The 13,467-nt window shown below is 45.4% G+C and overlaps 1 protein-coding gene across 1 annotated transcript in view; it reads right to left on the bottom strand.

Annotated features, from left to right (window-relative positions):
• The window catches only part of LOC110312353 (cytochrome P450 4F22), a 41,681-nt gene that overhangs the window by 23,243 nt on the left and 4,971 nt on the right, over positions 1 to 13,467 (bottom strand). The window contains exons 2-3 of the mRNA XM_021185868.1: positions 4,698 to 4,800; positions 1,611 to 1,833 (exon numbers count right to left, since the gene is read on the bottom strand). Of these exons, the coding sequence (XP_021041527.1) occupies positions 1,611 to 1,832 (222 nt within the window). The 5' untranslated portion in view covers position 1,833; positions 4,698 to 4,800. The remainder of the gene's footprint in view (positions 1 to 1,610; positions 1,834 to 4,697; positions 4,801 to 13,467) is intronic.

Here is a 13,467-nt window from a genome sequence, read left to right as displayed (position 1 = left end):
TCCATAACTGCAATTTTGCTACTGAAAACCATGATGTAAATATCTGTGTTTTCCAATGGTCTTAGACCATCCCTGTGAAAGGGCCATTCTATCTCTGAAGGGGTTGCAGCTCACAGGTTGAAAACCACTGCTCTACATGATAACAGGGAGCCGCAGTGGTACGTGAGCAAGAGAGGGTCGTGACTAGAATCCAGAAGATGGTCATTTCAAGGCCAGCCTAGATACAAAAGACAAGGTCTTTCTACGTTGCCCAAGACAAACTCCTAAGTTCAGGTGACCCTTCAGTAACTGGGACTAGAGGTTTGTGTTACCATGCCAACTAATCTTTGTGTCTTGAATGGGTTGTAGCCATGGTCCTAAGCTGGGCTTCTCAGTTCTTGCTTAGCTCCTTAACTTTTTAAAGAGACCCTTGGTGTCTCAGACAAGATTGCTCACAACTGTAATCTCAACACTCATGAGGCTAAGGCAAGAGGACTCACTGCGATCTTGAGGCTAGCCTGGGATGCATATGAATTCCAGACCAATCTGAGCTGAGTGAGACTCTGTCTCAATGGAAAAATTAAAAACCAAAATAGGTAGTCAGGCATGCTGACATATGTCTGTAATCCCAGCACTCAAGAGACTGAGGCAAGAAGATTATGAGTTTGAGGTTAGCCTGGCCTACATGACAAGACTTTGTTTAAAAACAAACAAACAAACAAATAAACAAATGCAAGGAGAGAGTTTGAATCCCAGTGTAACATCATAGCATTCCAATAATGATGGTGTCCACCTTTAGTGCCTTTAATTCCAGCCCTTGGGAGACAGACACACGCAGACCTGTGAGTTCAAGACCAGCCTGGTGTACATACCAAGTTCTAGGACAGTCAGAGCTACATAGAGAGATCATGTCTCAAAACAAAACAAACAAAAGAGTGAGAGTAGATTCACCGCAAGAGGTAAAGTTAAAAAACCAGAATCTCCAGGAGCCTCCTCCTTGCCCCCACTCTGAGCCCTGGACCCCAAATTTTGTGGGGACCAGTACTCCCCTGCTTCTAGTAGCTTTAGAACTATTTAAAAAAAAAAACCTTACCTTTTTTTAATTCTTTTTTATTTAGTTTTTAATAATTTATTATTTTATGTGCATTGGTATTTTGCCTACATGTATGTCTGTGTGAGAGCCTCAGATCTTGTTCCTGCAGATAATTATGAGCCAGACATATGTAGATGCATGGGAATTGAACCTGGGTCCTCTAGAAGAGCATTCAGTGCTTAACCACTGAGACATTCATTTCTCCAGCCTTTCTCCCCACCCCGGTTGCTGTTGTTGCTGTTCTAGGCATGGATAATTTTATTTAAAAAGCAATTGGTGTCCATAACTATACCGCCGCTATTGTACCCGTGGGTACATCTTGCCTGGCATTCAGCTCCAGTAAGACCACTGATGTCATTTAACCCCCAGTGGCCTGCGTTACAGCTTCCAAAACTATGAAAGCTAGCCAGCAGGAGACAGTTTATAGTCAACTCTGCCTCCTCCCAACTGTGTGACCCCGGGCAAATTGCTTGCCCTCTCTGAACTTTGGTCTCCTACTTCTAACCCAGCCTGCCCAGCTCTGCCCCTGCACACTCACCATGCTCATGTGACCCAGCAGCCAGTGGCGGCCTGGAGGCTCTGGGAAGCAGCTCAGCTTGCGACAGGTAATGCGGAAGTCACTAAATAATTTGAATACCCGCACCAGCAGGCGGAAGAAGAAGAAAAGGAGCAATAGCAGCAGAGCCGACACAACATACACTCGAAAGGCTGTCTTCTCCAGCCCCAGCAGCTGCAACAGGTAGTCGGTGAGGGGCAGCATCCTAAGAGACACACAGGAACCAATCAGCGAGGCTAGGAGAAACCCAGGCTCTAGCTTACTTGCTTCACACACAAAAGAGACTCAGCGTCTCTTCCAGCTGACCTACGACCTTCACTTTGTCAGCACAAACGTCTTTCTTAAAACAGACAAACAAACAAAAATCCAAAAAACAAAAACAAAAACAAACCCACTGTGGCCTGGCAGTGGTGGCACGCGCCTTTGTTCCCAGAACTCGGGAGGCAGAGGCAGGTGGATCACTGAGTTTGAGGCCAGCCTGGTCTACAGAGTGAGTTCCAGGACAGCCCAGGCTACACAGAGAAACCCTGTCCCCCAAAAATAAATAAATAAAAGTATCTTTTTTAAAAGTCTCATGTTTATGTGTTTCTGTGGGGTGAAGGGTTACGCTTGTGCGTTCGGTGCCTATAGAGGCTCGGAGAGAGAGAGCTTAGGAGTTACAAGGAACCACCTGAAGTGGGTGGTAGGCCTCAAACTCAAATCCTCTAGAAGAGAAGCAGGGCTTGTAACTGCTGAGCCACCTCCCCAACCCTACTTTTTCACCCTTATTTCCTTTTCTACTTATTTATTTGTGTATTTATGTATGTATGCATTTTGCATGTGTTTATTTGTTTATTTATATATGTGTTTATTTTGCAGTACTGGAGATGTTACACCCAGCGAGTGTTCTAACCTCCCTCCATGAACCCAGCCCCAGGGCTGCCTTTTGATCCTCCTACTATTGGGCTTTCTCTGCCTGGGCACAGATGGTCAGAGGCAACACACACACACACACACACACACACACACCGAGTAGCCCTCAACCAACGTCCCAAGGGTCTTGGTAAACAACTCTCTTTCTCTCTTTCTCTCTCTCTCTCTCTCTCTCTCTCTCTCTCTCTCTCTCTCTCTCTCTCTCTCTCTCTCTCTCTCTCTCTCTCTCTCCCTCTCCCTCTCTCGTGTGTGTGTGTGAGTGTGTGTGTGTGTGTGTGTGTGTGTGTGTGTGTGTGAAGTGTGTGTAATAACACTGATAACACTGAGACATTAATCCCAGCAGAATTAACTCCAGCAGCCCAAAGCAAGAGCATGCCTGACTGGCTTTCTCCCTTCCCTTTCTTACTATTTTCTCTTTTCTTTTTTCTTCTTACTTTTTTTAGTTTAAAATGAAGATTCACATAATATACAACATCATGTTTTTTTTTAATATTTGGAAGTTTAAATATTTAATTGTGGGTATGTGTCTGTGTACTCATGTGCAGGTGCCTTCAGAGCTCCGAAACAGTGGGTCCCTCTGGGACCGGAGTTATTGGCAGTTGCAAGTCACCAAACATGGGTGCTGGGAGCAGAATTTGCCTTCTCTGTAAGAGCAGTGCACACACTAAGTCATCATCTGAGCCCCTTAAAATGCCATTGTTAAATGAGCAATTCATATAATAGAATATTATTTGGCCACAAAAAAGAACAGTTTATTTTGCCCAAATAGGTGCAGGAAAACATGATGTTAAGTAAAATACGGCATTCAATCTTCTTTCACTGGTTCATTGATCAATTGAACAGTGCCTTGCTATATAGCCCAGGTTAGCTTTAACTCTTGATGTCAAGTTATACTCAGTTTCACCCTTCAAGTAGTTGGGACTGCAGTTTTGTGCAACCATGTGGGTCAAGTAAAATAAGTGAAACGCAGAAAAATAAACTGCAGGCCAAGCATGGTAGCACACATCTACATTCCCACTACTCAGGAAGCTGAGACAGGGGGATTACAAGTGAGGCTAGCCTGGGCTCTATAGCTAAACATTTTCAGATGAGAGAGGCAGGCAAGAAGGGAACATCCATTCTCTCTCAGGTGTGAATACGTTCTTTTAGTTCTTTGAGGGATAATGGTGATTATTTAGAGTCTGAGAAGAAAACTGGACCTGATAGCACACGCCAGCAATCCCTGCTACTCCAAAGACTGAGGTAAGAGGATTAAAACNCCCCCCCCCCCGCACACAACCTCAGGCAGCTCACAACCACCTGTAACTCCAGCTCCAGAGGATCTGACGCCCTCTTCTGTTTTTTTTTTTTTTCAGGCATCTCTATGTACACGTGCATGCACATATATATCCTCACATGCACACATACACATAAAAGTGAAAGAAAAGAAATCATACCCAAGGTTTGTCTCAGATCACACAGTAAGTTCCAGGCCAGACCAAAAACTTAATGAGTCTGTCTCAAATATATATTTCTGGAAGCCAAGTGTGGTGGTGTTGGCCTGAAACCAGCCTAGGATTCAGAGAGCCAGAACTGCCACAGAATAGATCCCATCACAAGAATAAATAATTAATAAAACTTATGAAATTAATAAGGAAGTACATTTTCACTGGCATTTAGCAATTTGACAATGTTGTGCAGTCACTGCCTCCCTGCAGCACTTTCATCAGAACAACACCCAGTGTCCATTAGCAGTCACGTCCATACAAATTTTGGCACCTACTAATCTCCCTTCCTTTTTTCTCTTGACCTTTTAAAACAATATTTTTTGAGACAGACATCGTCTCATGTAGAGCAGGCTAGCCTCAAACTTTCTGGTAGCTAAGGCTGGATCTTTTCCTCTTGCTGAGCAAGTGCTAGGATGCCAAAGTGAAGCATCCCATTTACTCAGTGCCTGGTCTCCCTTTTGTTTCTATGGGTTTCCTTCTCTTCTTGCCTGGCTCATTCCCTCGACCTGTTTCAAGGGCAGCCACCCTACCAGGACCGTCACTAGGATCTTTGTACTGCTGACAAGCCACACTTGCTCATCTGTGGATGGATACTTGGTCTGTCTCCATCTCTGGGGATAGGGAAATGTGCTCCTCTTCAGCATGTATATGTATGTGTTCCCTCGGGTACCTGCTTTCAATTCTCTTGGCTTTCTTCTTTCTTTACTGGTATTTGCTGAAACTGCTTCTCAGAGAAGTTGCTGGGACTCAGATCCTTGACTTTGGGCCAGCTCCTGCAGGGAGTAAACCAGTGACAGGAGTTAAAGAGTGAGCAGGGCTGCATGCTCTGCAGACTTAGCCCCACACACAACGGGGCTGTGAAGCCATCCTCTCTGGGAATCCCACACAGACCAGGAAGTCGACTCTCAGCTCAGTTCCTTCGATCCAAGGAAGAATTGAGTACCAGGGTCGTGTCTCAGCTGCAAAGTGCCTGCCTAGAGTGTCCCCAGCGAGAGGCTGGGGTGTAGCTCTGGGGTAGTCTTTCTGCCTAGAATTCCCCAGTGAGAGGCTAAGACATGACTCAGGAGCAGAACCCTGGCTCAGCATGCCCAAAACCCTTAGCTTAATTCCTAGCACTGCAAAAGTAAAGTAGAAGAAAATAAAGTTTTGGTGAAGAAATGGAGAAACTGGAACCTGTGCGCACCGCAGAGGTGAAAGCAAACAGCTCAACGACTTCAGAACGCACTCCGCTTGTTCCTTTGAGAACGAAACGGAAGGCAGTGTGTGGTAGTGCCTGCTCTTTCCAGCACTCAGAGGATTGAGGCAGGAGTTCAAATCCATCCTCAAGTACACGGTGTCTAATTCTAGCCTGAGCTACATGAGACCTTATCATTCTATTAAACATGTGCACACGTGCATGCAAGTGTACAGAGAGAGAAAGAACCAAAGAGATGGCTCCATGGGTAAAGGCACTCGACAACAAGGCTGATCATTTGAGGTTGATTGCCAGGACCCACATGGTGGAAGGAGAGGCTCAATTCTCATAAGTTGTTCTATGACCTCTACATGTATGCCGTGGTGTGTGTATGTGTGCGTGCACACACACACATACACACACAAGAGCTAAGTCCAGCAAGTCCACCTCTGGGTGTATATCCAGATGAAAGATATCAGTTATTTGTACAGCCTGTCCGTAGCAGCAATATTCACACAGCCAAAAAGCACAAACCACCCTATTGTCCCTAGACAGGTGAGTGAATAAGTAAGGGATGGTTATATACATACGGAAGAGTATTATTCAGTGAAGACCAGGAAGGAGAAATCAGGCATATGGTGTGTTACAGGTGAATCCAGGGGACATTATACTCCGTGAAACAAGCCCACCTCAAAAAGATCAATATTAGCTAGACATTCATTGTAGCTCATGAATGTAATCCCAGCATTTAGGAGGTTGAAGCAGGAGGATTGTGCATTCAAGGTCAACCTGATTTATATTGTAAGTCTCTGACTTGTACAACAAACAACAAGCAAATAAATGGAAAACCAAAGCAACAATGCTGTTCTATTTATCTAAGGCTCTGGAGTCATTTGAGGTCTGGAGATGGGAAGCAGAGTGGACGATTCAACGGGCAAGGGAGAGCCACCTGCTCGGCGTGTATAATGGGACAGTTTTCATAGCATGGAGATGGGTGGCTGTACCACATAGTGAATGTGCTCTGTGCTGGTGAATGAGACCCCAAAACAGCGGCAGAAGGGGAATTTCTGTAGACTCTATTCTATTACAATTTAAAGCTATTTATTGGGCATTTCAGATCGGTCGGTGGATGAAAATGCTTGCTTTGAAAGTCCGATGCCTTGAGTTTAATTCCCCAGATCCCAGTGTGGGAGAAGAGAGCCAACTACACCAAGTAGTCCTCTGATATTTCACACAGGAGTCATGGATAAATTCACGTACACAAAATAAATGTAATAAAATTAAAAATAAATAGAACTACAAAAACAGGTGTGAACATGTAAACCTATGAGCCCAGGGTTGGGGAAGAGATGCAAGTGCAGGGCTGGAAACTTGGCAGATTTCAGGAGCCCCAAAAGGACAAACTCAAGTTCAGTGAGAGACCCCACCCTAAGGAAAGAAAGTAAAGGGAAGGGACATCTGAGGTCCTCCACTGGCCTCCGCATGCATTCACCAGCACCCAGGCACATACACAGACACACACACTTACACGAGTATAGGCCAAGAAGAGCAGCTGTGTTCCCTTTGGAAGACTCTGAGTCAGGGGCAGAAGTAAGCATCTTCCCAAACTGAAACAATAGCACTGTGTGTCAAGTCCCAGGCAGATGCTCAAAAGCAGTCATGCAAGCTGGGCATTGTGGCGCAGGGCCTGTGTTGCCAGCACTCAGGAGGCGGGGATAGGTGAGTCACTCTGAGACCAAAGCCATGCTAAGTCTGGGTCACACGGTGAGACCCTTTATCAAAACAAAACAAAACAAAACAACCCACAGCCAGGCAAGGCGACACATGCCTTTAATCCTAGCACTCAGGAAACAGAGGCAAGTGAATCTCTGTGAGTTTGAGGACAGCCTGGTCTACAAAGTGAGTCCAAGACAGCCAGACCACACAGAGACACCCTGTCTTGAAAAACCAAAGATAGATAGATGATAGATAGATAGACAGACAGACAGATAGACAGGATTTTTAAGTAACAAATCTTTAAAGGGGGCCTGGAGAGGTGTCTCAGAGGCTTCGCAGAGCACTGACTGCTCTTGTGGAGGACACGGGTTTGATTCCCAGCACCCTGCGGTGGTTCCCAACCATCCACAACTCCAGTTCCAAGGGATCCAGTGCCCTCTTCTGACCTCTGTGGATGCCCTGCATATACGGGATTCATAGGCAAATATGCAGGCAAAACATTTATATGCTCTATAGAGTGAGTTCCAGGACAGCCTAGGCAAAACAGAGAAACTGTATCAAAATACAAGAGAAGAGAAGAGAAGAGAAGAGAAGAGAAGAGAAGAGAAGAGAAGAGAAGAGAAGAGAAGAGAAGAGAAGAGAAGAGAAAAAAGAAAAGAAAAGAAAAGAAAAGAAAAGAAAAGAAAAGAAAAGAAAAGAAAAGAAAAGAAAAGAAAAGGAGGAGGAAGTGGGAGAGAGGGGGAGAAGGAGAAGAAGAGGGGAGGGGGACGGAGAGAGAGGGAATAGGGAGAAGAAGAGAGAGGAAAGGGGAAGGGAGGAGGAGGGAAGGAGGGGGGAAGAGGAGGAGGAGGTAGGTAGCATTTCACCTGCACAGCTCCCAAGGACACACACCCTAAGAAGTATCCATAACTATTTGTTTAACAATTTAACAGTAGCTGATGAGAAAGTCTTTCTGGCAAGGCCAGGGAAGCCAGCCAGTGATTGATCCCATCCATTGAGATCCTTTCCAAAGTGCCTCCGCCTACCACACCCTCACTAAGTGCTCCTTATGTTTTGTTTTGTTGGTGGTGGTTTTTTTTTTTTTTTTTTTTCAAAACACTGGGTGGCAGATACCTTCAGAGGCCCAGTGATGTGTGTGACTCAGTTCTAGGCGTTGGAACTAACGTGGTGAACATGACAGACGTGGCCCTGGCTCATGAGGGAGGAGACCAGGTGCAAGGTATCTAATGAGAGAGCAGAGGGCAATTAGGAACATTCTTTTAGTGAAATTTACATGAATTTATTTATTTGTGAGTCATGGTATCATGCTGAGGTCAGAGGAAATTTTGCAGGAATTGGTTGTCTCCTTGCACCATATGCGGTCAAGGGATCAAACTCTTGGCAAGTAGCTGCACCTGTTGATCCATCTCTCCAATGCGGTGCTTTCTAGCCCCAGAATCTGTGTTGGGGGCCTTCCTCCCTTCTTTCTTTCTTCCACCCTCTCCCTTTTTTCTGTCTTTGTTTACTTTGAAATTACATCTATTTATTCAGATATTTATCTCCACTCTGTGTGTGGAGGCAGAAAACAATCTTCAGGAACTGGTTTTTTTTTCCTTGAGAGTCCTAGGTATTGAACTCAAGTCATCAGACTTGGTGGCAGGTGCCTTTACCCACTGAGCCATCTTCCCAGATTCATTTCTTACTTATTCATTTGTTTGTTTCTTTCTGACTTGCTTGTTTGCTTGCTTTCAGTTTTCGTGTGTGCTGGTGTAATGCATGGCAGGCTTCATTCTCAACTGCTCTCTGTCTTGCTCCCATAACCACTACTGTCTCTCACTGAACCTACAGCTCACTGGTTTGATTAGCTAGCTGGCCAGCAAGTCTCACGGAGCCTCCTCTCCCTGCTTCTCCAGAGGGGAAGACTCATGTTTTTGTGCCCAGTGTTTCATTTGGGTTCTGAGAACCGAATTCAGATCTGCATGCTCACCAGCTAACGCATCTAAATGCTTGTCAGACCTATGCTCTAACACACGCCGTATCTTCAGCCTGGCTCCGCAGCTTGTTAGGAATTCCCACTGCCAACATTCTCTTTCTCACTGAGGATCCTTTCCCCTAGGCCAGTGTAGAGTCCTCTTGGTCATGCAAGTTGTAGGTGCTGGGGATTCTTCTCTGTATTCTCTCCCCTTCTTCCTGGAGGACCCCATACCAGTCCCAGGCCTTCAGCTGGGACTCATATCAGAGCTGTTTTCTGTTTCAGTTCCCAACAATGTTTCCCCGTCCTGTGTTTAGAAGAATCCCAAATACTCAGATTTACCTCATCCCCTCCCTGCATCAAAACTAAACATGTTTTATTAAAATAAATAGATAGATAGATAGATAGATAGATAGATAGATAGATAGATAGATAGATAGATTCTCAAGGCTGGGGAGATGGCTTTGTGTGGGAAGATGTCTCAGCAGTTAAAAACACTTACTGCTCTTGCAAAGGACCTGACCAGTTCCCAGCACCCACAACAGCCAGCGCACAACCACAAATAACTCCAGCTCCAGTGGTTTCCCAAGCCCTGCAATTATGAGTGTGTGCATGTGTATATGTATGCGTCCAGGCATATGCATACATGGGTGTCTTTAAAAATTAATTTTTAAAGGATTTATTTATTTATTTACTATATGTAAGTACACTGTAGCTGTCTTCAGACACTTTTTTTCTTCTCTCTCTGACCCAAAGGTTTCTTTTATTTATTATATGTAAGTACACTGTAGTGACACCCCATAAGAGTGCATCAGATCTCATTATGGATGGTTGTGAGCCACCATGTGGTTGCTGGAATTTGAACTCAGGACCTTCGGAAGAACAGTCAGTGCTCTTAACCACTGAGCCATCTCTCCAGCCCCTAAAAATTCATTTTTAAAAACACTAGGAAAAATTAATGTATAGCAATACCACTTCTATGTTAAATGCCACTACAATAGAATGTTTTTATAGAGTTTTAAACATAAGGAGAGGGAGGGGGATTTTTAGGTTACACAGGCTCTTTCCAACAATTATTTTTTTATCTCTTTTTCTGAGTGGGTCAATTCAACAAATGGATTCAGTGACCAGTCTTGCTCGGTTCCTGTTGCACCAGTGGTCAACAGGATTGTCTTAAAGCCCAAGTTTCACAATCCTCGCCTCAAAGGAATGCCATGTGCTGGCGAATGCCTTTGCAATGCAGAATCATTCTTCTTCAGGCCCATGTTCCCACCCCACATCTGCCAGCCCCAGTGGCAGCCTCCCACTGGTTTGCCCTTGCTTCCCCAGTGTTCCATGGTACATTAACTAAAAGCATCTTCTGGAAATAAGATCAGGAGCCAGCAAGACGGCTCAGCGGGCAGAGTTACCTGCTGCTAAATCGCTCTCTGTGTGCCTCTCTGTCTGTCTCTGTCTCTCTGTCTGTCTCTGTCTCTGTCTGTCTCTGTCTCTGTCTCTCTCTCTCTCACACACACACACACACACACACACACACCAGAAAAATGTTCTTTAAGTGTATAAAATTTAAATCAAATCATAAAACTCCCCTGCTGGAAACCCTCCCATGAGTGACATTCAGATTCCTTGCCTGGACCATGACAGCCCATATGACCTGACCTCTGTGTTTCCCAGCAATACTGTCTCCCACCCTGTCCTCCTCGTTCATCATATCTGACACAGCCTGCTCCAGCACAGGCCAAGCTGGTTCTCAGTCTAAGCTGTTAAGTAGGCAGTCCCCTCTGCTCACATGCCTTCCCCTGCTCTGCCCACACCAACGCCTCACAGCCAAGCCCAGCCCTGTCAGTCAGCCCCCGCCCCCTACATCACTCTCAGAAGAGTGAGTGAGTGAGTACCAGCTCTAGGCAGTAACTTTNTTTTTTTTTTTTTTTTTNTTTTTTTTTTTGTTTTTNTTTTTCGAGGCAGGGTTTCTCTGCATAGCCTTGGCTGTCCTGGAACTCACTCTGTAGACCAGGCTGGCCTCGAACTCAGAAATCCGCCTGCCTCTGCCTCCCGAGTGCTGGGATTAAAGGCGTGCGCCACCACGCCCGGCCCTAGGCAGTAACTTTCAAAGTCATTCTTTTCTTCTGGCCAGGAGCCTTCGGAGGAAACCACATGACATCTCAGTACAGTCACAGCAAAAGCCACATCAAGCTAAGGTCTTGGCACTGAAGAGGGGGTTGCCATGCAAAGGAATCTTGGCTGGAGGACTCCTGGCTTTGATTCTGAAGGCTGGGTACACAAGGGGCACTATACAAGGATAGGAAGGGCCCTATGCCCACATCACCTCATCCCATGGTAAGTGTGGGCTCCAGCCTACCTGGGGTCACACTCTCAGTTCTGCTCCTGGGAGAAGATACTAAGTCTCCAACTGAGACCCTCTTGGGTAAGGTAGTTCCTCATCTGAAAAATGGGAATAATTTGAAAAGGTCTATTGGATGTCCAAGAAAAGCCTTGATCAACAACATACTAGGGCCTGCTTCAGCAGATAAACGTGTTTGCTTCCAAGCCGGGCAACCTGAATTCAGCCTCCCAACTCCTCATGGTAAAAGGAGAGAACCAACTCCTGCAGGCTGTTCTTTGGACCTCACATCTACTCCCTTGCTGTGTGTCACCCCACCAATATAAATAAATGTGGGATTTGTTTTGTTGTGTTTTTAGATAGGGTAATCCTGGTAGTTTGAATATGCTCGACCCGTGGGAAGTGGCACTATTAGGAGGTGTGTTCATGTTGGAATAAGTGTGGCCCTGTTGAAGGAAGTGGGTCACTGCAGGGGTGAGCTTTAAGGTCCTATGCTAACCTCCACTCAGTGCAAAAGAGTCCCTCTTCCTAGCTGCCTGCAGAAGAGAATCTCCTCCCAACTGCTTTTCAATCAAGATGTAAAAGTCTCACTCCTCTAGCACCATGTCTGCCTGGATGCTGCCATGCTTCCCACCATGATGATAATGGACTGAATCTCTGAAACTGTAATCCAGTCCCAATTAAAGGTTTGGCTTTATAGGAGTTGCCTTGGTCATGGTATCTCTTCACAGCAATGAAACCCTAACTAAGACAATCACACTATATAGCACGTGCTGGCCTGGATCTTACTATGTAGACAAGGCTGGACTTGAATTCACAGACATCTACCTGCCTCTGCTTCCCAAGTGCAGAGATTAAAGGCAAGGGCTACCATGCTAAAAGAAAATTTTAACTTCACTGGAACCAGAAATGATGGATGCATGTCTGTAATTCTAAGACAATCATGAGTTCATGGGTTTCAGATCCAGACCCCATTTCAAGAAAGAAGGGGGGAGGGAGAAGGAGAGAGGGAGAAAGGGGGAGGGAGAGGGAGAGGGAGAGAGGAGAGAGGGAGGGAGGGAGGGAGGGAGGGAGAGAGGGAGAGAACAGCTCCCTGGGTAAAAGCATTTGCTATGCAAACATGAGGACTGAGTTCAGATTTCTGTCACCCACATAGAATCAGAGAAAGCTGACATGGCGGTATAAACCTGGAAGCCCAATGCTGTTTGGGGGCAGGGCAGTAGGACATGAGGATAACCATGCTTGTTGCTTGTCAGTCTAACACAACAGCAATGAGCTCCAGGTTTGGTGAGAGACTTTATTTCAACAGAGTAAATTGCAGAACGGGTTCCTCCTCTGGCCTCCACATGCACACCTACAAATGAGTTCACATGTTCAATTGAACATGTGTGCATGCAAGTACACTCTCGAGTACACACACACACACACACACACACACACACACACTACAAAAAGTTTTGCGGGCCAGCAAGATGACTCCCAGATAAAGGTGCTCGCTGACAAGGCTAACAACCTGAGTTCAATCCCTGACACCCACATGGTGAGCGAAGAAAACCAATTCCTCCGAGTCAACTCTGAATCTTTACATGAGTCTTTAATCCCTGCCCCTGAGAGACAGCGCGCTCCGAGTCTGAGGCCCACCAGGATTACATAGTGAGTTCCAGGCCAACTCCAGCTAAATTGTGAGATCCTGTCTTTTAAAAAAAAAAAAATTGAAGTGTAGCCACCACAGGAAACAACTTGGTTGTTTCTCATAAAATTAAACCTTACATTATCACGTGACCAAGTATTCTATTTTCAGGTGTATACCCAAAAAAACTGAAAAACAGCTATTCAAAGAATTTTTATATCAGTATGATTCACAACTGTCAAAAAAGAAGAAAACTCCGAGTGCTCACCACAGATGAAAAGATGATGATATATTTACACAATAAAATGTTAGTCAGACATGAGAAAGAATACGGCTGTTATAATGTTAGAAGATGAATGGACCTGAAAACTGTAAGTAAAAGACAGCAGGCACAAAGGCCACACACATCATCTGTGACCCTAGAGATGAAAAAATGTTCAGAGTACAAACATCCACAGGAATCGAGAGCAGGTTAGTGAGTGCTGGGGTCAGGGGAGAGGAGTGGCGAGCGACTGCTGATGGGTATGAGGTCTCCTTTTGGAGCCTTGAAGAGATGGTGGGTGCCCACCATTTTTGAAGGTACTTAAGGGCTAGGGAGATGGTTCAGCGGTTAAGAGCACTGACTGCTCTT

The sequence above is a fragment of the Mus caroli genome, chromosome 17 (genome assembly GCF_900094665.2).
Source record: "Mus caroli chromosome 17, CAROLI_EIJ_v1.1, whole genome shotgun sequence".
Classification (NCBI taxonomy): domain Eukaryota; kingdom Metazoa; phylum Chordata; class Mammalia; order Rodentia; family Muridae; genus Mus; species Mus caroli.
Note: the sequence above shows the minus strand (reverse complement) of the source record. Positions and strands in the feature narration are given on the sequence as shown.